Here is a 26889-nt window from a genome sequence, read left to right on the forward strand (position 1 = left end):
GATGTGTGTTTTGCTTAGCGGATTTCTAAATGGCTACAGCTCCATCACCCTGTGGATGCAGGAGGCATTGGAAACGAGGGATTAACCAACCAAAACCAGGTCCAAGATTTGTATCCAAAGAATATTCATGGTTGTTTCAGAGGCTCTAGGCTACTCACAATGGTGGGTATTGGCCAATGGTCAGCTGGCATTTTGATCAAGACAACTGCATGGGATCAGCCCACTTTTTATTAATATGGAAGAATGTTTTTAGACACTATGGATTTCTTGATTGTTGGGGAAGGGGCAAGGTGGGGGGATTCCAAGTGGAGGGGTCTTTGGTCTTTGCCTGGGTCTGAAATTCTTCCTCAAGGGTCTAGTGGGAGTTAGGTTTGGGGGGACGAGGAGGCCATCCCTACATTCCGGGGGGACGATTCCTAAGAGCCTGCATTAGGCTTGGGGACTCGCCCGCTTACGTTCTCAGGACCACTGAGAACAGGTCAGTACTGATTTCATGAGAACGGAGGGTCAGGGGCTCAGATGTGGGTTTTGTTCAACAAGCTTTAGTCGAGTACCTGCTGCCTGCCTTTTCCCGAGCTGAATGTTGGGTTTAGGAGGTTGACAAAAGGGCCATGGGGGAACTTGCAGGTTAAAGGGACAAATGGACCCAAACTCAACCATGTTTTGTCAGGATTTTCTCTGCGGCCTGGGACAGGAATGCCGGTCAGTGCGGCAGAGGCAAAAGGGGGAGCGGTGGGCTCTCGTTGCTGAGGACACCCTGGCTTCAGGAACCGGCCGAGTTACGCCGCTGGGCTGCAGGGTCCTTCTGCACCTGCCCTTGACCATGATCTGGGGCCTCCCTTTCAGGCACATCTTCTCCACTGGGGACCCGTGTTGGAAACTGAGGCACAGTGGTCTCACAAGGAGAGAGGTGCTGTTTCCATGGCTACACTTGCAACCTAGGGAATGTGGTAAATAAGAGTTTCCAGCAACGACACCAGGGAGCCAAGAGTGCCTACAACTGCAAACAGGAGAACTGCACCCATCATCCTAGTGGAATCTAAGCCCCCTCTTGATACAGAGGTGGAGTGGACATAGCCTTCCCAGGGTCCACAGAATGGAAGAGTGGAGTATGCTGATGCTCTATTCTGATGCTCTATTCTGGAATTGTTGTGTAAAAGTGGCATTGAGATGGAGAAAGTGGCCATGGTGGCTGCTGGGGATGGGAAGTGGGAAGAAGAGATGTGATGTGGGGGCATTTTCAGGAGTTGGAGCTGTCCTGGGTGGTGCTGCAGGGACAGTTACTGTACACTGTATATCCTCCCATTGCCACTGGGTGGACTAGGGGAATAGTATAAACTATAATATGGACCATTGACCATGTGGTGCTGCAGTGCTCAGCGATGTGTTCACCAAGTGCAGTGAGTATCCCATAATGTTGGAGGAGGTTGTTGTTGTGGGAGGAATGGGGTGATGGGGGGTGGGGGGGGGTATGTGGGGACCTCATATTTTTTGAATGTAACATTAAAAAAGAAAGAAAAATAATTATATATATATATATATATATATATATATATATATATATATATGAAAAAGAGTTCCTGGCAAACAGGATGAAGCTGTTAAAGGCTGAAAGAAAAGATGAGCATAGAACACTTAGATTTTGTACCTTGAGATTAGATTTTTTGAATTCCTTAGACTTTGAGTAATGTTGATGGTTAACTGCATGTTGCTGCTTGTTCTCTCATGGACTGGGGTGTATATAGAGCCCCTTGTGAACAATAAAGTTGTCTGATGAGTCTATACTTGCAGACCCTCTGATCCCAGCTCCCTCCCTCCCTCCCTCCCTTCCTCCCTCCCTTCCTTCCTTCCTTCCTTCTCTCTCCCCCCGCCCCCCATCTCTGGCTTTTCCTGGATTTTGGCTTCTGTCTCTATGTCCAAGATCCTTGGTGTCTAAAGACTTTAGCCTGTGGATGAGGAGGGGATGATGAAGAGGAAGGAGAGGTACTCAAGCCATTGGACAAGAATGAGATGCTTGACTCCGTGGACTGAAGGCTGGGGCTGCCGCCACCAGCAGAAGCTTGTGCCCAGGTCGAATGAAGAGCTCAGGACAAGCCCTGCCCCCTGCTGTCAGCGCAGGAGCCAGAAAAGCCCTGGCAGAGCCCTCTCCGAGAGCTGGGATCTCAACGTTGGGAGCAACTGGGTCTGGCCCTGACTGTGACGTGATGCTTGATGCCGTCCTCCAAGCCCTGGGTGGAGGGGACATTCCTTGAAGGAAGGATGCCCTGGTTCGGTGCATCCATGAACCAGGCCGCTGTCCAGCAGGCAGAGCCAGTTGTCACTATCACTCTGGCTGAGACAGGAAGAGCTCAAGTTGAAGATGCTGCAGCTAGGAAAGGGGCTGCTCTTGGTTTGCATCTCCTTATCCATGGGGCAGGGACACCCTGAGTGGCCTGGTCCATGACCATTGATGGTCAAAGACTGACCTTTGTTTGAATAACATCTCTTTGGGCTTGCTTTGGCAAAGACCAGTGCTCAGCTGGAATTGTCCTTCTTCAGTCCATTTGGCCAAAAGAGTCTTGAGGTCTCAGTGGGCGACTTGGAGCCAGGGGAGAGTGTCCTGTTGCCTTGGGGTCAAGGGATCTTGTGGCACCGTCATTTGACTGTCCACTCATTCATTCTGTGCTCCTCATTGGAAATGCTGGCGTGGTTGTGAGCAGTCTGAAGCACTTGCCTTCTGTCGAGTGGGAGAGAGCACCGATTGGCCCAAAGCCGTGATCCCAAGGAAATTGCAGTCCTAGAGTTCATCCTCTTTTCAAATAGAGAAGATCCTGAAGGTCCCTTGGGACCTGGAGCAGGAAGGGGAGGAACAGAAGCTCCTACTTCTAGGAGAAGCCCTGGCCCAGGAATCTTCCCAGACTGCGCTCCACCGGGGAAGTGGTCCGAGGCTGCCCTTGGCTCCTGGCCCTGAGACAAGCCCTGGAGGTTTCTGCCTGGGTAGGAAACCCTGGGGGGGGGGGGAGCCCTGGCTTGGAGGCCTCAACCCCTCCTTACACTCGGGACTCTGCCCGTCCCTGTGCCCCGGGCCAATTGCTCCTCTCTCTTGGTGTCAGTTTCCCAATTTTATGCGGAAGAGCTGGACATAAAGTGTGTGAGCGCGCACTCAGAGAGCACACGCCAGCTCGCCTCCCGTGGATGGGGTGTGGGTGCATGGCTGGCATGCCTACCTCCCACTCCCCGGGAGAGGACAGGACAGGGCACTCATCTGGGAAACTGCCCTCAGCCTTGGGCTTGGCCCCTCCTCTCCTGCCCGCAGCTCTCCAGGCGGCTCCCGACTGCCGGCCTGCTGCTGGGCTCCAGGCAGGCAGGTCCTCCTCCAGGTGCCCCGGGGTCAGGGCTCATCGCACCAGCTGCTGCCTGGCAGCCTCCCCGGCCAACGCGGCTCCCATCAGCAGGGCAGCACCACGCTGCTCAATGTTCCCTCCTTGCTGCCCAGTTCCACTTCTGTTCTGGTGCTTGGGTAGGAGTGGGCGGGGAGAGTCTCTGGCAAGACCACGCTCCACCCAGGGAGCCACAGGTGTGAGCGGCGGGCCCTAGAGCTCTGCTCCCGCCGCAGGATCGGGGAGCGCATGTGCCCGCAGGCCCTGGCCGGCTCGGTCGACCAGGGGAACTCTGCGCGCAGGGCAGTGATGCCCGCTGGTCGCTGCAGGGCACACGTGGGCGATGCATCCACGGCTCTGCTCGCAGACACCAGCCAACGCCGTGTGCCACCAGCCCTCTCCGTTCTTCCCTGGTCCCGTGGACCTGGGGGGCACCTGGAACACTGCCGGGTGGGGGGGCCATGCTGCTGATGGGCTTGGTGGGCTTGGAGAGCCTGGAGAAGCTGGGGGTGAAGAGGGTGGGGGGTGGGGGGCTACCTGATATCTGGCCACCTCCCCACGGTCAAGGTGCCCAGGTGCCGCCCACAGAGGACAGCCAGGAGCAGGGCACCTGGAGGCAGGCAGGGGAGTGTGGCCGACGACAAGGCCAGGCGGCCCCTCCTCTTCCTCTTCAGCCTCCCGGCCCCTGTGTTTGCAGATGGGATCCCTGAACTTGATGTCCAGCCTGTCCCCAGCTGGGGGAGGAGAGGATGTGAGGGAGCCCAGGGAACTGAGCCCCACTACCAGGGTGGAACAAGCGTTGGGGGACAATGACTGATATCACAGCAACCCTCAGGCAATCAGTGACTCTTTCCATTTTAGAGGTGAGCATCCAGCACCAACAGTTCCCGGTGACCCCTGGAGCTAGAGACTCTTATTGACAGAGAAAATGCATTCGAGACCATTATTTCCTCATGAGAGTGTACGAGGAGAGTGTTGGACTTCCCTGATCACCCAGACGGAAGGGGCCTCTCGGCCCTCACCTGGGGCAGGCGGGAGGCTGGTGCAGGCTCCAGGGCTCAGTGCTGAGCCAGGGCTTCCACCTTTAGCTCCCGGTCATGGGGAAGCCAGGCTAGAGCCCACGGGGAGCTCAGGACAGGGCCTGCCACCCCCTGGACAGGAAGCCACTCAGCGATTGAACGTGCCATGAGGGAAAATCGGGGCAAGACTGTGCTCGTTGGGCCCATCAGGCCGTGACTTGCACCCTCTCCCGACAAGACCTGTCCACACCCCTGTGACATCAGCAAAGCCCGAGTTGTGGACCGATGGACGCAGCCCTCCCAGGGTCCCGCCAGCTTGAAGCGCTCAGAGCCAAGCTCCTCCTGAGGCCAGGCAGCGGCCACACGGCGGAGAGTGTGGACATCAGACTGCTCGGCCCACCTTCCCCTCGACCCGCAGGAAAGGGCGCGTGGGGTCTCTGGCCGCCAGGAAGGAGCGCTCTTGTCTCAGCATCGAGAGGTTCCGCCTGCTGCCGCAGGCCCCCGCCAGCAAGGAGAGCCCACGGGGAGCCCGCGCAGAGGCAGGGCCTGCAGGGATTTTCCGGGGGAAGGACATGCACAGGGAATGGCATTTATAGCATGGCAGTGGGAAGCACTCGTTCACGGGGAGCAGTGGTGAGGACACCAAGGAGGCCCAGCTGGAGCCCAGGACGCTGCAGCTCAAACCCCCGTCCCCGCCTCAGGAAAAGGAATTCTGGTGCCAGGGATGAGAATTGCAAAGCAGGAACTCCAAGGTCAAGCGTGGACCGTGAGGCCTGAGGGGTACTGAGGAGGCCGGGTCTGCCTGCCCTTGGGCTGGGGCCAAGAATCCTCCTCGTTGGCTCCTCTGTCCCTTTCCAGTCCACATTCTCAGCTCTGTTCTCATTCTTGCCCTACCTCCTGCTGCTGTCACCCTATCCTTTGCCCTTGAAAACGACAAGTTCCTATTTGGTGTGCAAGCAAAGCCTCAGGCAAGAAGCGGGAAAGGTTCCTTCTTCCTCCAAAGTGGTAGAAAGGCGGCCGCTGCCCTGCCCGGGCTCAGGAAACGGTCTTTGGGAATGGTCTAAGCCCGATGGTCCTCCTGGGTGCTCTCGGCTCCCGCCGGGTGGAACACCGAAATGCACCGAAATGCTCTCTGCTGTGGGTTCCCGTGTTGGCTTCAGGAACCCGGGGAGGGGCAGCTGGCTCTTATCGCTTCTCCCTTCTAAAATAAACGGATGACTCTGCAGGATTTCTCCTTTGATTGAGCACTGCGAGAGCCTGTATCTCATTTTGATTAACATAGGAAATGCAAGAACCAAACTCAACTCTCAGGCTGTAGTGGAAACAAGAATTTAATAATCAAACCTTCACATCGAACATCTGCTAAGGACAAAGGTAGATCTTGCCCCTCCCCCCTAGATAGTCTTTGCTGCTGTTAATTCTTTGACAATCTCGCGCAGACCCTCCCTCCGACTAGCCATGTTTTGGGTGGCAGGACAGGCCCAGGGGCGTGAGTGGAGTCTGGGGGTGGCCCAGACTGGCTGCTGGGGAGGGAAGCGCCTGCCTGGCCTGGCCCACGGTGGCTGGGGTCAGCAGAACGACTTGGCCAGGCGGACCTGGAAGGGAAGGGGGCCCTGAGGCTGGGGGGGCCACTGGGGCCAGTTAGTTTCCCCTTTCGGAAACTGGGCCCCTTCTGCCGACTCCCCCGAAGGGCTGAGAGAGCTCTCCCCTTGACCTCAGCATCCAGGGGCGTGGTCTTCCTCAGGAGAAGAAACCGATAATCCGGCAAGGGCACCATAGCGTAATACACATTGGCGCTGTCCGGGATCTGCAGCACTGGGGGGGTGGGGCAGAGGGGTGGTCAGCCGTGCTCCGGGGCATGGACGAACCCCACCCTCTGTGTCCCCATGAGAGCTGGCCTCGCCCGGGCACCCGACTTCCCCAGTTCAACTCCAGGATCACAGAGGAGTCACCTGAGCAACACCCTGAATGACTAGGGAAGGCTCTGCAGAGGCACAGATGAAAGCGGGGGACCCTTGTTCCAAAAGCAACTCTGACTCCCACTGCCAGCCTCGGAGTGGAGCTGCCACAAGGTTGTCTCATCCCCCAAGCACCCCTGCCGCCTTCCTTGCTGAGACTGGCCTTCTCCAGCCCAGCGCACGCCCCTGAGCCCAGCGCTCCCCGGGACCAGCCTGCCGAGCCCGCCGAGGGCAGCCCTGCACCGGGCCTCCTGAGCGGGGCTTCACACCTTCGGCCAGGGGCTGTGCTGCCCCCGCCCACCCCTGCGCCCCCACCCTCTCCACTTGCCCCTGACTCACTGCCATCTCCTGAGAGGATCTGCACCAGCTGGTAGTCCTCGGGCTGCTCCCCAGCCAGCGCGTGCTCTTCCAGGGCCTTGCGGATCATGGCTGGGGCCCTGTCTTGGTCGGTCACCTGCGGTGGCTCAACGACGGGCCTCAGGGCATGGGTCCTGGAGCCGGCTCCCCATGGCGCAGCTGCCAGAGACCCCGAGGAGGCCCCTCTGCTCGGGGCTGGGTCTACAGGGGCCCCCTGTCCTCTCTTGCTCCCCCGGGGACACTCCAGGCAGTGAGGGCTCTTTCCCAGTCATTCCTCACCCCATCTCCTACAGGAACTTGCACATCTGTCTTGAGGATATTTCCAAGGGAGGGTCCAAATCCCCTGCCCTTCAGGCTGAACCCCGGCCCCTGGCTCCTCGGCCTGCAGGGCTGCTAGGGGCTCCCAGAGCCCTGGGACAAAGGGTGGCCTCGCAGCAGAGGGTGGGGACTGTGGAGTGACCTCGGGGCCTCTCTCTGTCCCTCCTCCCTCCCCATCACAGGAGAGGGCTCGCCCTTGGGGAGAGCCCCTGCCCTGCCCCTGCCCCTGCAGGAGGCTTCTGTGTAGCAGTGAACCCCCAGGTGGAACACACACATCCAGTCCAAGCCCACAAGTCTGAGAGGAGGCTGGAAGACAACCTACAGCCCCGCAGGATGCCCTGGGCTCTAGGAGGCTGCTGTGCTCAGCAAGGTCTAGACGGCAGCTGCCTTGAGCACGAGGGCCTGGGTGCAGGCAGGGCTCAGGCCAAGGGCCACTCAGTGACACCTTAGAACCAGCATGCCAGCTCCTGGCCACAAGAGAAGTGCAGCCCATTCGGCTGTGCACCACCGCAGCACTGCAGCCTCTGGGCCGTGGGGCAGGGGTGGCTCCATCTGCACATCCATCCCGGATCTGGGCCCTGCTCATGCCTTCATGGCCACCGACCTGGGGCAGACCCCGTCCTCTCCTCTGGGTCACGGCAGCAGCCCCGCGCCGGCCGGTGTCTCCACCCACCGCCTCACTGTCCACTCTGAGGCCAAAGCTCTCCTGCTATCCCTGCTCTGCTCTGACCTTCAGGGGCTCCTGAGAAAGTCACGCTCCGTCCAGCAGCTCCAGGGCCTGATGGGACCCGGCTCCCAACGCCTCTCTGACCCCAGCCCTTCCCCCGACCCCTGCTCCTTCAGCCCTGGCCTCATGGCTGCTCCTCAGCCCGCCAAGCACATGCCTCCTCGGGCCTGCCTGTGTCCACTGTCCTGAGCCCTGACTGCCATCGCACACACACTCTTCCTGCCCCTGGACGTGGCTGTCTGTCCTTCCCCAGCCAGTGGCAAGTCTGCTCCAGGGCACCAGGCAGGGACCACGGCACTTATCAGGTGCCTACTGCCAAGCCACCACGGCCCAGGGGGCGGCCGCACGCCCGGCTCACCAGGATGCTCTGGACCTTGTGGCCGCTGTCCTCGGCCAGGACGACATGGACAAAGCAGCGGTCGCCCACGTGCCGTTTGTAGCGCGGCCATGAGTCACGGCGCTTTCGGCTGGTCCAGGTGGCCCTCGCTTGGATGGTGGAGGAAGAGGACGTTCCTCCCGACGCTGACGTGACGGTGGAGCTGATCCGAGATGATGCGCAGGTCAACTGCCCTGGCTGTGGGGCACGGGAGGTCAGCAGAAGGCCGGGAGCCTCAGGGCAGCCCGGGCTGCTCGAGAAGCTCCGGGAGGCTCTAGAAGGTCTGGACGAGTCATCGGGGCTCCACCCCTCGTGGACATGGGGAGGGCCAGCAGGCACAGGAGGGGCGGCGGGAGGGCGAGGGCCCCAGGGAGCAGGGGTGGGCAGTCACCTTCGCTTCCTGACCATCCTGGGCCTCTGGGGTGTGGTCCAGCTGGATTTCCACCGCAGAGCCGGAGGAGCCAGCCACGGGCGTGTGAGCAGAATCCACGGCATTCCCGCCATTCAGGTCAGGGCCACCCTGGAGCTGGACACTGGAGTGGGCAGTGGTGCTGCCGCTGGACTCAGCGTCGGGGCCCTGGTGGCTGGATGGAGGCTCGGCTTACCTTGGGGGCCTCCCCTGGCATGCCTGCCCCCCTCTGCCCTGCTAAATCTGCGCATGGCTAAGTCCTAGGTCCATCAAGAGGAGCCAGTGGGCCCCGACTGCCTCCGAGCTCAGGCAGCACCACCCATTGCCCAGAGGAGGAAACGGGCCCAGGGAGGGGGCGACTCTCCCAGCCCCAGGGCTGGTCAGGCTTGGAGCTGGGACCCCAGCGCTCAGTGGCAGGCAGGCCCCCCAGCCCACGCTCAGCCTGGAGCTCCCCTGAACCCCGGCCAGCCCACCCTCTCCTGCCCCGCAAGGGGAACTCACTCTCCGCTCCAAGGCTCGCTGCCTTCCGGGGGCTGTTGGGCCTGGAAGATCTCACTGGCCGACTCAGGTGGCAGCTCCCTCTCATGAGACAGGAGGAGGCTACAGGACAGGGGGCAGCTGTCAGGCTCCCGGGAGCCCCAGCTCGGACTCCCTCCCGGGGTCCGCACAGAAGTTGGCGTCCACGTGTCCCGGCCTCCTTGGGCAGCAGGGCATACATGGGCCGAGGAGCCACCGGGGCGCTCCCGCCCCCACCGGGACCTGATGTCTTCACCTGTCCTTCTGGCCGAGCTGCTCCATGGCCTCAAACCAGGCCCTGAAGCGCCCGTCGGGCACAAGGCGGTCGTAGCAGCAGCGCGCCTGCAGCTTCTGCGCTCGGCCACCAGCTGGAATTCCTGGGGTCAGACGGAGGAGGAGGCACTGCTGAGGCCCGGGTGGGCTTGCCCGGTGGGCCGGGGCCCGGGGGCTGGTTTGGCCCCTGGTTCCCCAGCCCTCCCCTGCCTTCCGGGCTCTACCTGCCCTGAGGGCTGAGCTCACACAGCTCCTCCTCCAGGAAGTCGGCCTTCCACCAGGTGAACCCCCACCTTCCCGAGGGATGGGGCGGCCCTGTCTTCTCTCCTCCAACTCCCCAGCAGTCTTCCACGAAGCTGCCTGCAGCCCGGGGGGGCCCTGCCAGGAGGCTCTCACTGTCCAGCCCCCACCCCCAGCCCCACCCCCGCACTGCTGGCCGCAGCTGCTCACCTTCCTCCTCTTCTCAAAATTCACCATGGTCCCCTGGAAGGCAGAGAGGTCACATCCGTCACCAGGGGACCCCCAGCCATTGCCGTGCCCATCACCCCTGAGCCCTTGTCGTGCGGCATGACTGCGGGTTCCACGGGCACAGGGCAGCCCAGACCGGGCATGGACCCAGGCAGGCTTGTGGGCGCAGGAGTGGGACCCGCGAGGGGAGCCCAAGGGCACGCCCAGCCCAGCCCCTGACCACAGTGGAGAGACGCCCCGGGACCAGCCTGCACGCACTCTGCGGCCACAAGTCCACAGCACCCAGCTCCAGGGCAGCCGGGAGGCTCTCGGGCGATGCAGTGTGCCCATTGCTCAGCACTCGGGGCTCTGACCGGCCTCCCCTCCCAAGCCTCAAGGACCCTTTCCCTCGCGGCCCGGCCCCCAGGCTCACTCACATCCAGAAACTCCTGCATGGCAGAGTCCACAATCAAAAACCGAGTGAGGAATGTCCCCAGCCATGGGACAGTGGCCTGGATGGCACCCTGTGGCGTGGAGTGGGTGGGGATGAGCGCAGGTGCTCGGGGATCCCCGACACTCTGCCCTGACCACCCCGCAGGCTCAGACTCCTAGGACCACCCAGCATCACCCTGGCCTACGCTCGGGCACCCAGTTGTCACCCCAAAGTTCCCCGCCTGGCCTCCCAGGACCCCAAACTCCCCTGCAGTCACCTCCCAGCACCGGCGTTTCTTCCATCACAAGCCCACACCCCGCCCCACCCAGTCCCCCAGCCTCGGCTCTTCCAGGCTCTTGCTCTGACTTGCTGCCACTAGTCCCCGAGGATTCCCTCGGCTCCCAGCCCTCAAGCTTCCAGGGGAACAGACATGGAAGGGAGGCTGCCCGGGCTCAGAGGCCCAGGAGGGATGGCTGGGAGGAGGGCCCCACCCTGACTTGGAGGCCCCCCGCCCTGGCCCCCTGGCAGAAGCCATCCCCACCCCCTCCTGCTGCTGCTGCTGCTTCTGGGCTCCAGGGTGGCAAACTCGGGGTTCCCCTCCTGTCAGGATTGAGCAGCTCGGGATCAGTGAGGCCCTCTGTCCCTCCCTGTTGTCCCTGGGGCCTTGGACCCCTGGACCAAGTGGGCAGGTGTAAATCTGCTGCCACCACGTGCCGGAGGTGCCCTGGGGGCCTGGTGCAAGCGACCTGGCCTCCCTGAGCCTGTTTGGACATCTGGGATGTGATCACAAAGACCTGACCCCTTCTCGGGAGTCCAGAGCCCTCGGGGGTGCATGCCAGTAGCACGGACGCTCTGGCCATCCCGCTCTCCCACTCTGAGTCCCGGGAACACTCGGCCATGTTCCTTTTCTCCCATCAACCCCGCCAGCTGGCGTGAGGGCGGCGCCGCTGGATGCTCGTGCTTCCATTCCAACGGAGGCCCAAGGAAGGATGCGCTCAGGGCGCGGAGGATGGGCGGCTCCCTCCGGCCGGAGGCCTTGTCTGCGCTGACGTCGCCCACAGCCCGCCACTGCCAACAGCTGTCTGCTTCTCCCGGCCTCTGTGCGTGGATGCACGAGGGGCCTTGTGTCGTCCCAGCCGTGGAGCTGGAGGATGGGCTGTCCCAGGAGGCCTAGTTGAGCAGATCCTGCCTGCCCCAGCCCACAGGACGGAAAACCCAAAGACTGCCCGAGGCCCGCTCACAGGCGTCCCCTCCCGGGGGTCCACTCGGAATGTTCTGCCTGCAGGGGTGCCCCATCCTCCAGCTGCACAGCTGGACCTTGCAGTACTGGATATCGAAGTTGTGCTGCATCTTCTAGGTGGAAGCATCTAGTTTTAGTCAGAAAGGACCCGCCGTGGTTTCCCGTCTCCCAAAGACTTCTCCTAGCTCTCTGACACAAGCCATTCATAACGAGGCGCAGGTCTGAGACCCCCACGTGGATGGAGACTTCTCATCCTGCCGGTTCATCATCTCCTCCTGGAACATCCCAGCCCCCCTCCCCACCGCATCCGAGCACCAACGCCAGCCTACGGCCCGGCAGCTGCCCCCCACCTGCCCACGAACCAGGCAGAGCCCTCTTCATCTTCCTCCAGAAGAGGCCTGACTGGATGTTTGCAAAGAAACACCCAGGGAAACACTCACAAGCCCCCCTCCTGAGCCCTGGCCCCCCGCCTGCTCTTCACCTGGGAGATCAGCTCGCTGCCCAGGGAGGCGTTGATCTCAGTGGAGACAATCCCAGACAGTGTCTGAAAGAGGCGGAAGCTGGCCCTGGGGGAGGGCAAGAAGGAAGGAGAAAGGTGGGAGTGGGTGGGAGCATCCAGGGGACAACCCACTGCATTGTAGCCGGGTCCTGGGACCCACACTGCCTGGGTGGGTGGTGCTGAAACTGGGCAGCTCCGAGCACTGCAGGACAGCGTGGGCTTGGGAGCTGAGCTTTCAGGCGGGCACAGCAGGGACCCCCACTCCTAGTTCACAAGCAGCTGGTGTTGACACGGGGAGCTGTCCCCTGGACAGAGCGGGCTGCTGACCAGCATGCCCTGGACATGCTCATCTGGCTCGACTCTGCCTGACCGTGGATGGCACCGGTGTTGACGCACAACAGCTGACCTCAGGTCCTGGCGAGACCTGGAGCCCCAGCCCACCCGGCCCCTGCCCGGGTCCCGCTGCCTCCAGGCCCCCTGCAGGGCGATGCCCAGCCTCCCGCGGGGCCACTGGCCCCTCCCCCCGGCATCCCCTGGAGAGAAGCCCGCCCACCTGGAAACTTCCGCCCGTGTCTTCCTCTGACGGCCAATCGCGTGACTCTTGAGAGCAGAGAGGATGGCGTGGCATGAGAAGTTGTGGAGGGTTCGGTACTCCTGGGGAGGGAGAAAGAATGGGCCGTGAGGGGTGGTCTGAGCGTGACCTGCTCCCGCTCCAGCCCCTCGGCTGACCTTCCCCTCTGGATGAGAGACCCCCACGGAGCCCCTGAGGGCAAGCCGGGGCCCCAGAGCGGGACCCCCATGCTCCACCTGAGGGAAGAGCCTGGGGGGACGTGAGGAGGAAGGAGGGCTGTGCTCCAGGCAGGCCACAGCCCTGAGGCCGAGAGCCCACCAGCACGCAGGGGTGTCCAGGAGTCCAGAGAGGGCCCTGGCACGCACCCTGGCCACCTCAATCCAGTGCTCCACCATCCTGGCCCTGTCTGCGGCCTTCATGCTGCGGTCCCCGAGGCAGGTGGCCACGACGCAGTCGGCCACATGGTTGACCTGGCTGATGACGGCACGCACAGTGGGTGCCACGTGCTCCTTGCCCTTCTGGTGGCGCTGGGACCAGATGGAGCCCAGGCAGTGGTGCGGCACCACCTTCTTGAACAGCTCCTGGTAAGAGGGCAAGTCAGCCGGCCACGCCCGCCCCCAGCTCAGATCCCGCGGGCCCTCAGGACCCTGGCCGGGGTCATCGTCACAGCAGTGTCTGTGGCAGGGACGGCTAGTGTCCTAGGTCTCCTCTCCAGAGGCACAAGTGCAGGCTTGGGCTCAAGAAACTCGCCCAGGTAACAAGGCTGGCAGGGGACCAGGGCTTGGACCCAGATCCCAGGATTCGCGATCAGGGTGGGAAAGGCTGGGGCGCAGGTCCTAGGAGGAAGGTCCCCCCAGCTCCCCCCTGCCGAGCCCAGCTGCTCACCGCATCCATGAGCGACAGCTGCTCTGCCACCAGCTCGGGAGGGAAAGCCAGGAGCTCAGGCTTCTGCTCAGGCAGACGGTCCCCGCAGGTCCCGGGCCAGGGGCAGGAAGGCTGTGGGGGGGCAGCCTGCTCTGCGGCTGAGCTGAGCTCTGGTCGTGGCTCAGGGGCTGCTGTCAGCCTTGCCTCCCCCTCGAGAGCCGTTGCTCCTGAAGGTGCATGAACCGGCTGGAGCTCCAGAGTGGGCACTGGCGCGACCTGTGCAGGCGGCACTGGAGGTGGCGGTGGGACAGCCTCCCCCTCTCCAACTGCTGGTGCGGATGTGGCTGTCCCTGCGGACGGGGTCGGCTCTGCCTCCATAGGGGGCACTGGCGCTAGCCCCACAGGTGGCAGTGGAGGTGGCCCCGAGGCATCTTCCACCTTGCAAGCCGGTGCTTCTGCTGCTGGAGGAGCAGGCTCTCCCTTGAGAGCGGGCAGTGCCAATCCGTGGAGCGGCGGCGAGGCAGGTGGAGCTAGACTTGCCCCCGGCTCTGCAGCTCCTGCTCCTGATGGTGCTGCAGCTGCCCGCAGCTCCTGAGCAGGTGCTCCGGCTGACCAGGTCGGATGGTCTAGCTCCAGGGAGGGCACGGGCCCCATCTCTGTGGGGGGCAGCTGTGGTGGTGCTGGAGCCACCTGCAGCTCAGGAGCTGGCGCCATGGCGTGGAATGCGTCAGGCTCTATTTGCATGGCAGGCGCTGGCGCCACCTCGCTAGCTGGCAGTCCAGGTGGTGATGAAGCCGACTCTGGCTCTGGACCTGTGTCGGCCGCAGGAGCTGGAAGTGGCTCTGGCAGGCGCACTGGAGGCATTGGTGGCTCTGGAGCTGACAAAGGAGCTGGACAAGAGGCAGCATGAATGGCTGCGAGAGTCATTCCAAAACAGAGAAGATCCCGCTACCTCTAGGGGAAGATCCTGCCCAGAAAAGTGCTCCCCACCTGCAGGCTCCCAGGGGACATGTCTGGGGCGTTGCCTTGCTCGCAGCCCGAGGGCAGCCTCTGCTGGCTCCTGCCTTTGCGGTGCAATCCCAGCCCCTGGCCCACAAGCTCATGTGCCCCACCCCGAGGCCTCCTCACCCTCCGGCTCTGCCTCCGTGGGCTCCGGGTGTCTCATCCGGGCAAGCAGAAGCGCAACACGGCACTGTGGGCCAGAGCCCAGCAGGTGCTCCTGGGCATGGGCCGCCAGCAGCTGGAGGCAGGGAGAGTCCGGAGGCTGCAGGAAGTCCTCCCAGTACTGGTCCATCCAGGTGCCCAGCAGGGCACAGAGGGTGCTGAGGGCAGGTGGAGCCACACGGTCAGATGCCAGCCTTGCCCTCCACGCTGCCCCCAGGCACCCTCCCACTGCACAGAAAGTCCACGAGGACAGCAAGGGCCTCTGACTGGCCTGGCCACAGCGCAGTGCTGACACACAGTAGGAGCTTCAGCACCGGGTGAGTGCGGAGGGGGCAGGGCCTGTCCTCCCACCCCAGGCCCTCGCGGCCCCTGCCCAGGAGCATCTGTCCAAGGAGCTGCCTCATCTTCCGCCTGGTGTCGTGTGTGTCTCCCCTTCCCATGGACACTGCCCCCCTCCAACCCCGATGGGGACACAGCCGTCCCCGCCACCCCTGCAGGAGGCAGACAGGACTGAGGCCCCCGGCAGATTGGCAGCAGGCTGCTTACCACCTTCCGTCGGGGGTCTGTGTGAGGTGGCGTTTGGGGGCCTGGGGGCTGGGAGGGGGCGGAGGATGGGTGGGCTTCTCTCAGGAATGAGCCCCTGGGCCTCCTGTGCAGACAGTGCTCCAGGACCCCACCTCAGCTTCCTTACTCCTTGGCAAGGGGAGGGGGAAGCCCTCTGGACTCAGCCTTCCTGGGGACAGAGGACTCATGGCCCCAGACCCCACCCAGTCCTTCCCAGCCACCCACCACCCAACTCCCCACGATGGGGTCTGGGCATGAGAGCATCTCGCCCTCACCCAAGGTGCACCTACATTTTCACGTCAAGGCGTCCAGGAGGCTCGCCCCTCCCACTGAGGTAACCTCCATACCTAGGGGAGACCATGAGGCTGTCACAGCTGCTTGCTGAGTGTCCCTCTTGCTGAAGGTGGCTCGGCCTATTGCCGGCCGCCCCCCTTCCAAAGGAACCCAGAAGGCAGGATCTTTGGCCTGCCGTGTCCGCTGCATGAAGCCAGGTGCCGAAGGGAGCGTGTGCACCGAGTAGACCCGTGCCGTCTACCAGGGGAAGGGGGAGCCCTCAGCGGCACCTCCTCAGACCTGGGATGGGCCTGGAGACCCCTGGCAGCCCACAGGGATCCCTGCTCTGACCACACCAAGGTTGGAGGCCCAAAAGGGCTCGCAGACCTCCCTGAGAAATGGGAAAACTGGGTCCGAAGGGGGCGAGGCCGAGAGCCTCTTCCCTGGGCAGAGGGAAGTCCTGCCCAGGAGCAGCCCTGCACCTCCAGCCGCCCCGTCTGGGAGCCAGGCTCGGGACAGCCCTTCCCACGGACCCTCCCAGTGTCTCCTACAATCAACCCTTGGGGCTGGTCCTCAGGGCGCCCCCTTCCCAAGGAGGAAACTGAGGCCAGCGGGGGCAGTGGCGTTTCTGAGATGTCCAGCGCGTGGGGGGCACAGCAGCCCAGGGGGCAGGTGGGGGCGGCGCTCACCGGTGGAACAGCCGGTCCAGGACCTGCTCGGTGGAGGCGAACACGTGGTAGGTCCCCAGGAAGGTGCGGATGTAGCCAAGGTCACCCTCCTGCAAGGCGGGCACCAGGTGCTCCGCCAGGGCCTCCCAGCGGCCTACCTTGACCGTGCGTATGACGCAGCTCTCCCCCCTCGCGAGGGCCCCCTCGTTCTTCCTCTGGGGTGGGACAGAGGGGGCAGTGTGGTCAGACGCAGCGCCTGGACCCAGCTGGGCGGGGCCAGGGCCCACCTGCTGCCCTGAGCCCTGAGCGACGTCCGGCCGAGGGGCCGTGCGGGCACCCAATGGAGAAAGGTCCTCAGCCTTCACACGGAACCGCAGGGGAGCCAACACCTGAAAGGCGAGGCCCCTGACCTGACAAGGTGGGTGCCTGGAGGGTCCTTGGGGGAGAAAGACCCCTGCAGGGCCGAGGGGCTGAGCAGCCCCTGGGGAACTGCAGAGCCTCCTGGTGAGGGGACGTCCTTCTGGACTGCACTGTCCCGGGGCCAGAGGAACAAGGGGATGCCGTTGGCCACCCCGACCCCACCTCAGGACAAGGAAGGGAAATGCCAGGGCCAGGGCCAGGGGCTGCAGGGACGCTCCCCGCAAAGACAGCCGGTGGTCCCCCGCCGCTGGCCTGATGCGGAGTCGACTGGCCCTCGCTGGAGAAAGGGAGGTCTGCGTGTCCTCTGCCCGGCCGGCCCTTCCCTGGAGCCTCTGCCGGGGCCGGGAGGACCACTGCCTGGGGGCCTGGGGGCGGTGTCCAGGGCAGCAGAGCCTGCAGGGCCCCGGGACAGGACCTTCAGCTCCAGCAGCCCCAAAAGCCGAAAGGCTGCTCTGAGCCGCCGCCCTCCTGGAATCCTGGGCGGCCGAGGCAGGCCCCAGCTCCTACCCGGGAAGGTCAAGGGGGCACTTATGGGAGACAGCGAGAACCCTCCTCAGCAGGAAAGCTGGACAGCTCAGACCAGATGGGCAAGGACAGTCACGGAGATGCTGCTGGGGACGTGGGGCCAAGGAGGGGACTCGCAAACACAGCAGGACCATGCGCACGTATCTGCGGCGTGCCCACCCTCCAGCCGGCCCTGACGGGAATCCTGCGCTAAAGACCCTCTCCCGCCCCTCTCCACGAGTGCAGTGACCTTCCCCCATCTGTGGCATGGCCGTGTGCTGGGCGACTGGTGGGGCCCCAGGTTCCTCGGGAAGCAGGATATGGGGCCACTCGGGCGGGAAAGCCCTAAAGAGCGCGCGGGCGGCGGTGAGGGTGGAACACAGCCCCGGGGTGCTCCCCAGCTACCTCAGGTCCCCCCCCCCCTCAGTGCCTGCTCTCACCTGGAACCAGCGCCAGCCCTGGCCAGGGCCCCGATGGACCATCACCTTCCTCAGAGAGACGGTGTAGACGAGCCCCTCCTCCAGCTCCTCGCCGACCACCTGCGTGGAGCTCTGCGAACACAGTGCCCGGGGGCCGGGCCGAGGGCATCAGCGAGGAGCCTGTCCTCCCCCGCAGGGGAAGCTGGCTCTCCACGGGCCGAGACCCAGGGCAGGCCCAGGTGGGCTCTGCCTTCCCCCGAGCCCGGTGGAGAGAACAGGGGAGCTCGAGGCTCAGGATAGACATGGTCCACATGGATGTCCCCAAGCTGCCTCTTCCCACCCCCGCCCGTGACCTGGCAGAGGACAGGGAAGGCCCTCCCCAACCCTGATGGCCGCTCCTGCCCATGGTGGTCCCCCGTCCATGCCCCCACACCCTGGGAAGAGGATGGACGTGGGGCTGCCCAGGAGGAGCACAGCGGTGGCCTGTGCTCAACCGGCTCCCCTGGACCACCCCGTGTCACCTCTGGGTGCCTCCTGGGTGCCGATGGCCAGCAGCTCCATGGCTGAGGCCTGAGCCAATGTCGGAAGCGATGGCAAGGGATTCATTCCCAGTTTGGTTGAGGCTGGGTCACGCAACGCAGCAGGAGAACACGTTGCTCTCTCGAGCATCTCCTGCTAAGTGAGCTGGGAAGGGGTTGCCTGTGGAATCTGGGTTCCTGGTTACCAGGGTTCCAAGTTCTGCCACTGAGGAAGTGAGGTCACCTCCTTAGGTCATTTCCCCTGGGCCCTTCAACTGTAAGAACCCTGCCAAAATCCCTCTGTACGGCTGTCTGTCCATCCTCTCTCCTGGATTGCCTTGTTCCCTGGACGCCGTTCTACCAACACGTCCCCCCCACAGCTCCCTGGGAAGGCTGCGGGCAGCTCGGGCCCCAGCTCTGGTTCAGAGTCTGCTGCTCTGTCCTTTCCATTTTGGGGAGCCCAGGCTAGTCACTGGGGCCCATCCCCAGTCTCCTCGCCACACAGCGGGATCCATTCTTGCATCGGCTTCCCAGGACAGCGTCACATCCATGGGAGGGTGTGGACACTGTGAGCCCTGGAGTCTGGGTTCACACGGAGTGAATGCACACACTCAGACATGGGAGAAGCAGGACGGGGACGGACGGAACCCTGAGTCCAACTTCACACAGGACTGGGGGAGGGCTGTGTGGTCTGAGGAGACCCACTTGCGCTCCTGGGTTGCTGTCTCCTGGGTTGCTGTCTCCATCTGGCCCGTGACGAGGTGCAAATGAGACCAAAGTCAGACATGGCAGCTGTGCCACCAATCCTGCCCAGAGGCTTCCCGTTGCCTTGATTATTTCTAACTCTATCTTGTCCACTTAAGAATTGGAGATAGAAGCAATCATTTAAAAAGAAAAAGCAAGCACAATTGAATAAAACTGTACAACTCTCAATTAAATGGACTGGCTACGTAGAAATTGTTTTTTATCGTACAGTATGTTACACAGTCTATTTGGTTCATCATAACACAATCCTGTGGCATTGGCCCTTGTGTGTCTGGCCGGCTTCACTTAAAAGAATCTCCTCCAGGGTTATTCATGTTGTCTTCTTTACAATTCATTTCTTCTTTCTGCTGCCTAACTTTTCCTTGGGTGAATTCACCAGCTTGTTTGTCCACTCATCCATTGATAGACACCTGGGTTGTTTCCAACTTCTGGCAATCGTGAAGAATGCCACTGCGAAAGTCGACGTGCAGATGTCTGTTCGTGTCACTGCTCTCGGTTCTTCTGGCTATAGACCCAGTGGTGGTACTGCAGGGTCACATGGTGAGTCTATTTTCAACTTCTTGAGGGACTGCCAAACAGTCCTCCATAGTGGCTGGGCCATTTGCATTGCCACCAACCAACTGGGAAGAAGTGTTCCTATCTCTCCACGGCCTCTCCAGCACTTGGAGTTCTCTGTATTTTGGAATAGTAGCCATTCTGATAGGTGTGAAATGATAAGTCCTTGTGGGTTTTGATTTGCATTGCCCTAATTAGAAGAGATCTTGAGCATTTTTTCCATGTGTTTTTTTGCCATTTGTATTTCTTCTTTGGATAAATGTCTACGCAAGTCTTTGCTCATTTTTAAATTGGATTGTTTCTCCTTTTATTGTTGAGATGTAAATGTCTCATTATAGATCCTGGATATGAGACCCTTATCAGACTTGTGATTTCCAAATATCTTCCCCTATTGAGTCACCTGCCTTTTCACCCTTTTGACAAAGTCCTGTGAGGTGCAAAAGTGTTTAATTTTGCAGAGGTTCTTTTTATCTTTTTTTTTTTTTCTCTTGTGGCCTGCGCTTTGGGCGTAAGGTCACAGAAACCACCACCTACTACAAGGTCTTGAAGATGCTTCCCTATGTTTTCTTCTAGGTCTTTCGTTTCTGCTTTTCTATCTAGGTCTTTGATCCATTTTCAGTTGATTCTTGTGTAGGGAGTGAGATAGGGTCCTCTTTCATTCTTTTGGTCATAGATATCCCATTCGCCCAGCACCATTCATTGAAGAACCCGTTAACACAGCCTTGGTAGGTTTGTCAAAAACCAGTTGACAGTAGAGGTGAGGGTGTTTTTCTGGATTCTCAATTCTATTCCACCGATAGATGTGCCTATCTTTATGCCACTACCTTCCTGTTTTGACCACTGTAGCTTTGTAATTCTTTGAAGGCAAGGCAGTGAAATTGCTCACACGTCGCTCTTCTTTTTCAGAATGCTTTTGACTATGTGGATGCACTTTCCCTTCCAAATAAATTTGGTAATGGCCTTTTCTGATTCTGTAAAACAGCTGTTGGAATTTTGGTTGGTACTGCATTGAATCCATAAATCGGTTTGGGAAAGATTGACATCTTCGTGATATTTATTCTTCCAGTCCATGAGCACATCATGGCTGTGGGTTTTCCACCTATGCCCATTATTGTATTCAGGAATTTTCCTTCTCTTCCTATTGTTTGAAGTTTGTATCTGAAAAAGGATGCTGGATTTTGTCAAATGCCTTTTCCACATCGATTGAGATGATGATGTGTTTTTCCTCTTGGATTGATTTCCTTATGTTGAACCAGACTTTTGTTACAGGAATAAATCCCACTTGGCTGTGATGTATAAGTCTTTTGAAATGCTTTTGGATTCTATTGGCAAGTATTTTGTCGAGAGTTTTTGTGTTGATGTTCATTCAAGGGATATGTCTCTAATTTTCTTTCCTTGTGGTATCTTTACCTGGCTTTGGTATTAGGCTTACGTTGGCTTCATCAACTGTCTTGGGTCATTTTCCCTCCTCTTCAATTGTTGGGAAGAGTCTAAACAGGATTGGTGTTCATTCTTTTCTAAATACTTGGTACAATTCACCTGTGAAGCCATCTGGCCCCGGACTATTCTTGGCTGGGAGACTTGGGATGATGGATTCAATCTCTTTCACTGTGATGGTCTGTTAAGATATTCAGTTTCTCATAGCGTCAGTGTAGGTTGTTGGTGCATTGCTAGGAATTTGTCTGTTTCATCCAGGTTGTCTACTTTGTTGGCATGCAGCTTCTCATAATATCCTCTTGCGATCCTTTTCATTTCTGTGGGGTCAATCATAACGTCCCCTCTTTCATTCATTTCTGATTCCAGTGATTTGTATCTTCTCTCTTTTGTTTTTGGTTAGTCTGGCTAGGGGTTTGTCTCAAAGAACCAGCTTTAGGTTTTGTTGATTTGCTCTATTGTTTGTGGTGGTTGTTCTCAATTTCATTTATTTCTGCTCTCATCTTTATTTCTTTCTTTCCTCCTGCTTGTTTTGGGATTGGCTTGCTCTTCTCCTTCTAGTTTCTCTAGTCGTTTTCAGTTCAATCTTTGCATTTACCTCTTTCTTTGTTTTTCATGTCGGCATTGAAGGCTCTAATATTCCCTCCCAAGATTGCTTTTGCTGTATCACCTACGTTTTGATAAGTTTTGTTCCCATATTTCTTTGTCTCAAAAAATCAACTGACTTCATGGTGATTTCTTCTTGGACCCACTGATTATGTAAGGATGTGTTCTTCAGCCTCCACACCTTGGCAAATTTACTTTGGTCTTGTTTGTGACTGGTTTCCACTTTCATTCCATTTTGATCTCAGAAGGTGCTTTGATTCATTTCAATCTTTCTCTATTGATCGAGAGCTGCATTGTGCCCTAACGTGGTCTCTCCTGGAAAAAGATCCATGGGCACTTGAGAAGAATGCAGAACCCACTGTGTTGGGATGCAGCCTTCTGTCAATGTCTGTTAGGTCTCAATTGTTGATCATGCCGTTCAACTTCTCCTGTTCCTTGTTGCTCTTCAGTCTAATTGTTCTATCTCATGATATGAGTGGGGCATTGAAGTCTCCAGTGATCCTTGTAGAGATGTCTATTTCTCCCTTGAGTTTGGCCAGAGTTTGTCCTGTGTATTTCGGGCTACACTGGTTAGCTACATAGATACTTACGACTGATTGCTTCCTGGTGGATGGTCCCTTTTATTCATACATTCTCAATCTCTCATAACTTTTTGCATTAAAGTCTGTTTTGCCTGAGAGCAGTCTAGCTCCCCCTGCTCTTTTTGGTGATTGTTTGCATGGAGTATCTTTTTCCAAGCTTTTGCTTTCAGCCGTTTTGCAGCCCTGGGTCTACAAAGCAGCAGATGGATGACTCGTGTTTTTTTTTAATCCATTCCGTCAGCCTGTACCTTTTGATTGGGGAGTTTAATCCACTCACCTTCAATGATATTGCTTTAAATGCCTTATTTACATCTACCGTTTTACTCTTGGATTTTCTTAGGTCATATGGTATTTTTGCCTGTCTTCTTACTCTTTGGGTAGTCATTCTGCTAGTCTTTCTTCTCTGCTCTTCTCCAGGCCTCTCTCTCTCTCTCCTATCTTTTGATCTCAGCTTCTAAGGCTTCCTTTACTATTTCCTGCAAAGGTCGATTCTCTTCTTGGCAAAGTCTCTTAGTTTCTGTTTCTTTGTGAGCGGTTTATACTCACCCTCATATCGGAAGGACAATTTTGTGGGATAAAGAATTCTAGGCTGGAGGATTTGCTCCTTCACTATCCTAATTGTACCATGCCTCTGTCTTCTCACCTTCATGGTTTCCAAAGAAAAACCTTCACGGAGTCTTCCTGGGCATCCTTGTAGATGATGGTCTGCTTCTCCCTTGCGGCTCTGAGAATTTTCTCTTTGTCTTTGACATTTGACCTTCTGAGGAGTATGGGTCCTAGAGGAGGTCTTTTTGGATTGATTCTGATTCAGGTATGGTGCACTTCTTGGCCTCGTGACTTCATTTCTTCTGCGAGAGTGGGGAAATTTTTCCACTTGTCTTTCCTCAAAGACTCTTTCTGCCCCTTTCCCTTCTCTTCTCCTTCTGGAATGACCATGACGTGTACGTGGCTGTGTCCCATGCTGTCATTCAACTCTCTAAGCCCCTGCTAAGTCCTTTCCCATTCTTTTCACTCTCTGTTCTTTGCTCCCTTCCATTTCACTTGTTCTGTCTTCGTTGTCACTTATTCTTTTGTCTGTCATTTCGAGGCTGCTGTTGCATGCCTCCGATGGGCTATGGATCACACCTCTTTGTCTTTCATTCCCATGAGCTCTGTCACTTCGCTGGTCAAGAGTTCTAACATGTCTTTGCACTCTCTCAATGTCTTCTTGTTGTCATTTATCTCCTTAGCCACATTGTCACTCAGCTCATTATTGCGATTTTGGAAATTTGTGTGCATCTCGCCAGTGAGGCCTCTTGAATCCTGCGTCTCTTCTGGGGCTTTGGTCTGTTCCTTTTCTTGGGCCGTGCCTTCCGTTTTCTTAGGAGGGTCCATAATTTGTTGCTGATGTCTGGGCATCTGATGAGATTGCGATGTACTCAGGTGGTCTCTTTTTTTCTTGCGTAGGGTTGTAGTGGTGGGAGGCTGTGTGTTACCACTGCTCTTTGATTCTTGCCTCCACCTAGACATGGATTATTTCGATAGGCCCTGCTCCTTGCTCAAAACTGGGCTCTGGACTCAGGAATTGGTGGCAGACCTGCTTCTTCAGGCCGTGGGGAGGGAATCTCTGAAGGCCGGAAAAGCCCCTCTTACTGATTTTTCACTTTCTCACGTGCCAGTGGACGGCGCACCTGGAGCAGACCTGGAGGCGGGCACAGCCTTGGGGGTCTGAGCAGGGGAGAAGGCAGGTCAGCCCTGTGCTCCTGCCCCTCTGCCTCCTCCTGTCCTCCCTGAGAAGACCCGGGGCACCTGAACCCACCCCGTCTCTAGCAGAGCCCAGGGGGATATGAGAGGGGCAGGGGAGCCCAGGGTGGAGGCAGGGCGGACCCCCAGCGCTGAGGGTCGGGGCGCTCGCTGCTGCTAAGGAGCCCTCCTGGGCTGCCTGCCCCTGCCCCCATGGACGGCGAGCAGGCAGCTCCGGCACTCAAGTCCTGCAGCTCCGAGGAGCGAGCCCGGCCTCCGAGGTGGGCTCACGGTCCCTGCTCTCGCCCGCCCCTCTTCCTGAGTGGGGCCTTGCCCCTGGTGTGCTCGCTGGGCCAAGGGACCTCCTGAGCGAAGCTCTTTTGAGGCTTCACACCAACTCTCCAACCCTAACACACCCGCCTGACCTGGCCATCACTGGCTTCCTTTGGCCTTCGAGAAGACGCAGGGTCTGCGATCCCGACACAGGGCCGTGACCTGCTCCAGCTGTGTGTTTTCCACCCTGGACACTCTGACTCCAAAGGCTGTGCTTTGCAGAAGAGCCCAAGCAGGTGGTGGGATACAGGGAATAGCCGTGCGGGCAGGGGGCTCTGGGGTGGACAAGGCCTCGCCTACTGAAGCCTGAACGCGGCTCCCATGCAGCTGGAATGCACGGCGGAGGGCACCCCAGGAGGGCTCCTGGCCATGGCACACAGAACGGCAGAGCTGGGGGCTGCGAAGGGGCATGCGCTCTCCCCACACCCAGGCCTGGGTCCCCGAGCACCTCCACGGTAAGGAGGCCGGCCTCGGCGTCCTGCTCTGAACACGGTGGGGCTGCGGTCACCTCCCTGTTGACCGTGCTGCCTGCACGTACAGTGTAAGAGTCAAGCAGCTGGTCGGGAGGTCAGTGCCCAGACGGCTTCTGGCCCTGAGGTCCTGTCCTCCTCCTCGGGGCTCCAAGGCCTGCGGTCACCAGCCTGATGGTCTCCAGCTCAGAGGTCATGCTGGAAAGCTTCCAAATCTCTTCTCTTCCCGCTGCCTCCCAGTCATACAGTCGCTCCACAAACCTTTATGGGGTGCCTTCTGGGGGTTTGGCATTGGGGACAGGGAGTCGGGCACTGTCCAGGCCCTGCTAGAGCTGACAGCTGGGGAGGCGTAGATTGGGGCATAAGAATATGGTCACTGATGACACAAAGACGAGGAGAAGGTGCTGTGGGCACATGGAAAGTCGCCCACTCAGAGGGGACACGTCAAGGCAGGCTACCTGGGGCCGTGGACAGCACGGGGAGTCCCTGGAATGGTGCAGGTGGGGGGTGGTGGGCATGGTGGGAGGAGCAGGCTGATGGGTGGGCAGGGTGAGCACGGCTGTGCTGGGCCAGGCCCCTCACAGGCCGAGTTTTTCCTTGGCCCAAGGGCGGCCATTGCAAAGTACCAGCAGTGGGTTGGCTTTGGTTAGGGGATTTCTTTGGGGTCAAAGCTGCAAGAACGTGAAAAGTCCAACTTGAGGCATGGTGACAGGTCCTTTCCCACCAAAGTCAGCCGCCACTAGGTGAAGCGAGATGTCCGTGGGTCTCTGCCGAGGCCTCTGCTCTTCCACAGCTCTCAGCAAAGCTGGCGCAGGGCTGCTCTCTTCTGGGCCTCCTCGCTCAGGCTCGGGGTGAGAGGATCACACAGGGCGGCGTGCTTCCCTGCCTCTGTCTGTTTCTCTCTCTGTGCTTCTGCTTGTATCAGTGCCAGCGAGGGCGGTTGGGGAGACTCGACCTGAGTCAGGCCTCACTGACATAGTCCAATCGAGACCCTCGAGTGCTCTTGTTAAGTCATCTAGTCAAAGGCCTCTCTACTGACGATCATGCTTTCACCTTCTCTACTCAAGTTCAAAGTGGATCACACCCGCAGCAAGAGATGGCTGTAAAAACATCATCTTTCTCTTCTTCGGTATTCATCCAATAATTTCAAACGGCCACACTGTGGGCGATGGGGAAGCGGAACGTCAGGGAGGGAGACCTTGACCATGAAGGGTTGGACCTGAATGTTCAGATGCAGGAGCCCATGGCAAGCGGGGCTGCAGGCCTCTGGGCATGTGGTTCCTGAAGGTGATGCCTCCCAAATGGGAAAGCTCCAGTGCCCCCGAAGCATTGACCGCTTCTGACACCTGTTCTAGAGAAACTTCAGGCCTGATGTTCTGGGGGCAGGGCCGAGGTGTCCCTGCTGGAAGTAGGTGCCAAGCGTGCTGGTTTGCTTAAATCACACAACTTTTTAAATTCATTTTTAAAAAATATTATGTTCAAAATATATGAGGTCCCCATTCAACCCCACTGCCCCCACCCCACCACTCCCCCCACAGCAACACTTTCTCCCATCATCATGACACATCCATTGCATTTGGTGAGTACATCTCTGGGGCATCACTGTACCTCATGGTCAATGGTCCACACCATAGCCCACACTCTCCTACGTTCCATCCAGTGGGCCATGGGAGGACATACAATGTCCGGTAATTGTCCCTACAGCACCACCCAGGACAACTCCGAGTCCCGAAAACGCCTCCACATCTCATCTCTTCCTCCCATTCCCCACACCCAGCAGCCACCATGGACTCTTTTTCCACACCAATGCCACATTTTCTCGATTACTACCCACAATAGTTCATGAATAGAATATCAGTAAGTCCACTCTAATCTTTACTGTATTCCTCCATCCTGTGGACCTTGGATTGGTTGTGTCCATTCCATATTTATGTCAAGAGGGGGCTTAGATTCCACATGGATGCTGGATGCAATCCTCCTGCTTTCAGTCATAGGCACTCTTGGCTCCATGTTGTGGTGGTTGACATTCTTCAACTCCATGTTAGCTGCATGGGGTATTTTTATTTTATGCCATTCTGGAAGCCGAAACGAATGCAAGGGCTCCTGTCCTAAGGCCACTCAAATGACCCACTCTCTCCCTTTCCACCAGCAGGCACCACCTTCTCCAGGCCCGTCACCCCTGCCCTGGGCAGTGCGGGAGGCCTTTAGCCTCTGCCATTCGCCCACAAGCTAGTGTCCACAGTGTCCCTAATGACATTCTAAGGCACGGGTTTGATGGTGCCACTCCGACCTCGACAGCCTTTCGTCGCTCCTCCAAGCTCCAGGGAAGAGCCCAAACTCCCCGGGCGGCCAGGGAGCCTCAGGACGGCCGGGCATCCCTCACCTGTGCCACTGGGGTGGGAGGAGTCAACCTGGTCCTCCCACCTGGCTAACCTGCCCGCAGGCCCTAAGGGGACCTCCTCTAGCTGGCCAGGGAGCTGGCCGTGTCCCCACTCTCTGCTGTGTCTTTCCAGAGTCACCTTTGGGG

The 26889-nt window shown here is 58.9% G+C and overlaps 1 protein-coding gene across 1 annotated transcript; it reads right to left on the reverse strand.

Moving 5' to 3' along the window:
• Positions 1-5946: 5946 nt before the first annotated feature.
• Positions 5947-23115, reverse strand: LOC139436945 (ral guanine nucleotide dissociation stimulator-like). The gene is given in 21 exon segments (XM_071209662.1): positions 5947-5973; positions 6093-6193; positions 6676-6790; positions 8097-8312; positions 8506-8647; positions 9025-9123; positions 9296-9395; positions 9398-9416; positions 9763-9795; positions 10197-10283; positions 10734-10756; positions 10759-10792; positions 11914-11998; positions 12485-12585; positions 12868-13083; positions 13388-14244; positions 14495-14688; positions 16057-16250; positions 16323-16424; positions 17400-17510; positions 22963-23115. Coding segments are annotated over 21 exon segments (3009 nt in total).
• Positions 23116-26889: the final 3774 nt, after the last annotated feature.

The sequence above is a fragment of the Dasypus novemcinctus genome, chromosome 19 (genome assembly GCF_030445035.2).
Source record: "Dasypus novemcinctus isolate mDasNov1 chromosome 19, mDasNov1.1.hap2, whole genome shotgun sequence".
NCBI classification, from domain to species: Eukaryota; Metazoa; Chordata; class Mammalia; order Cingulata; family Dasypodidae; genus Dasypus; species Dasypus novemcinctus.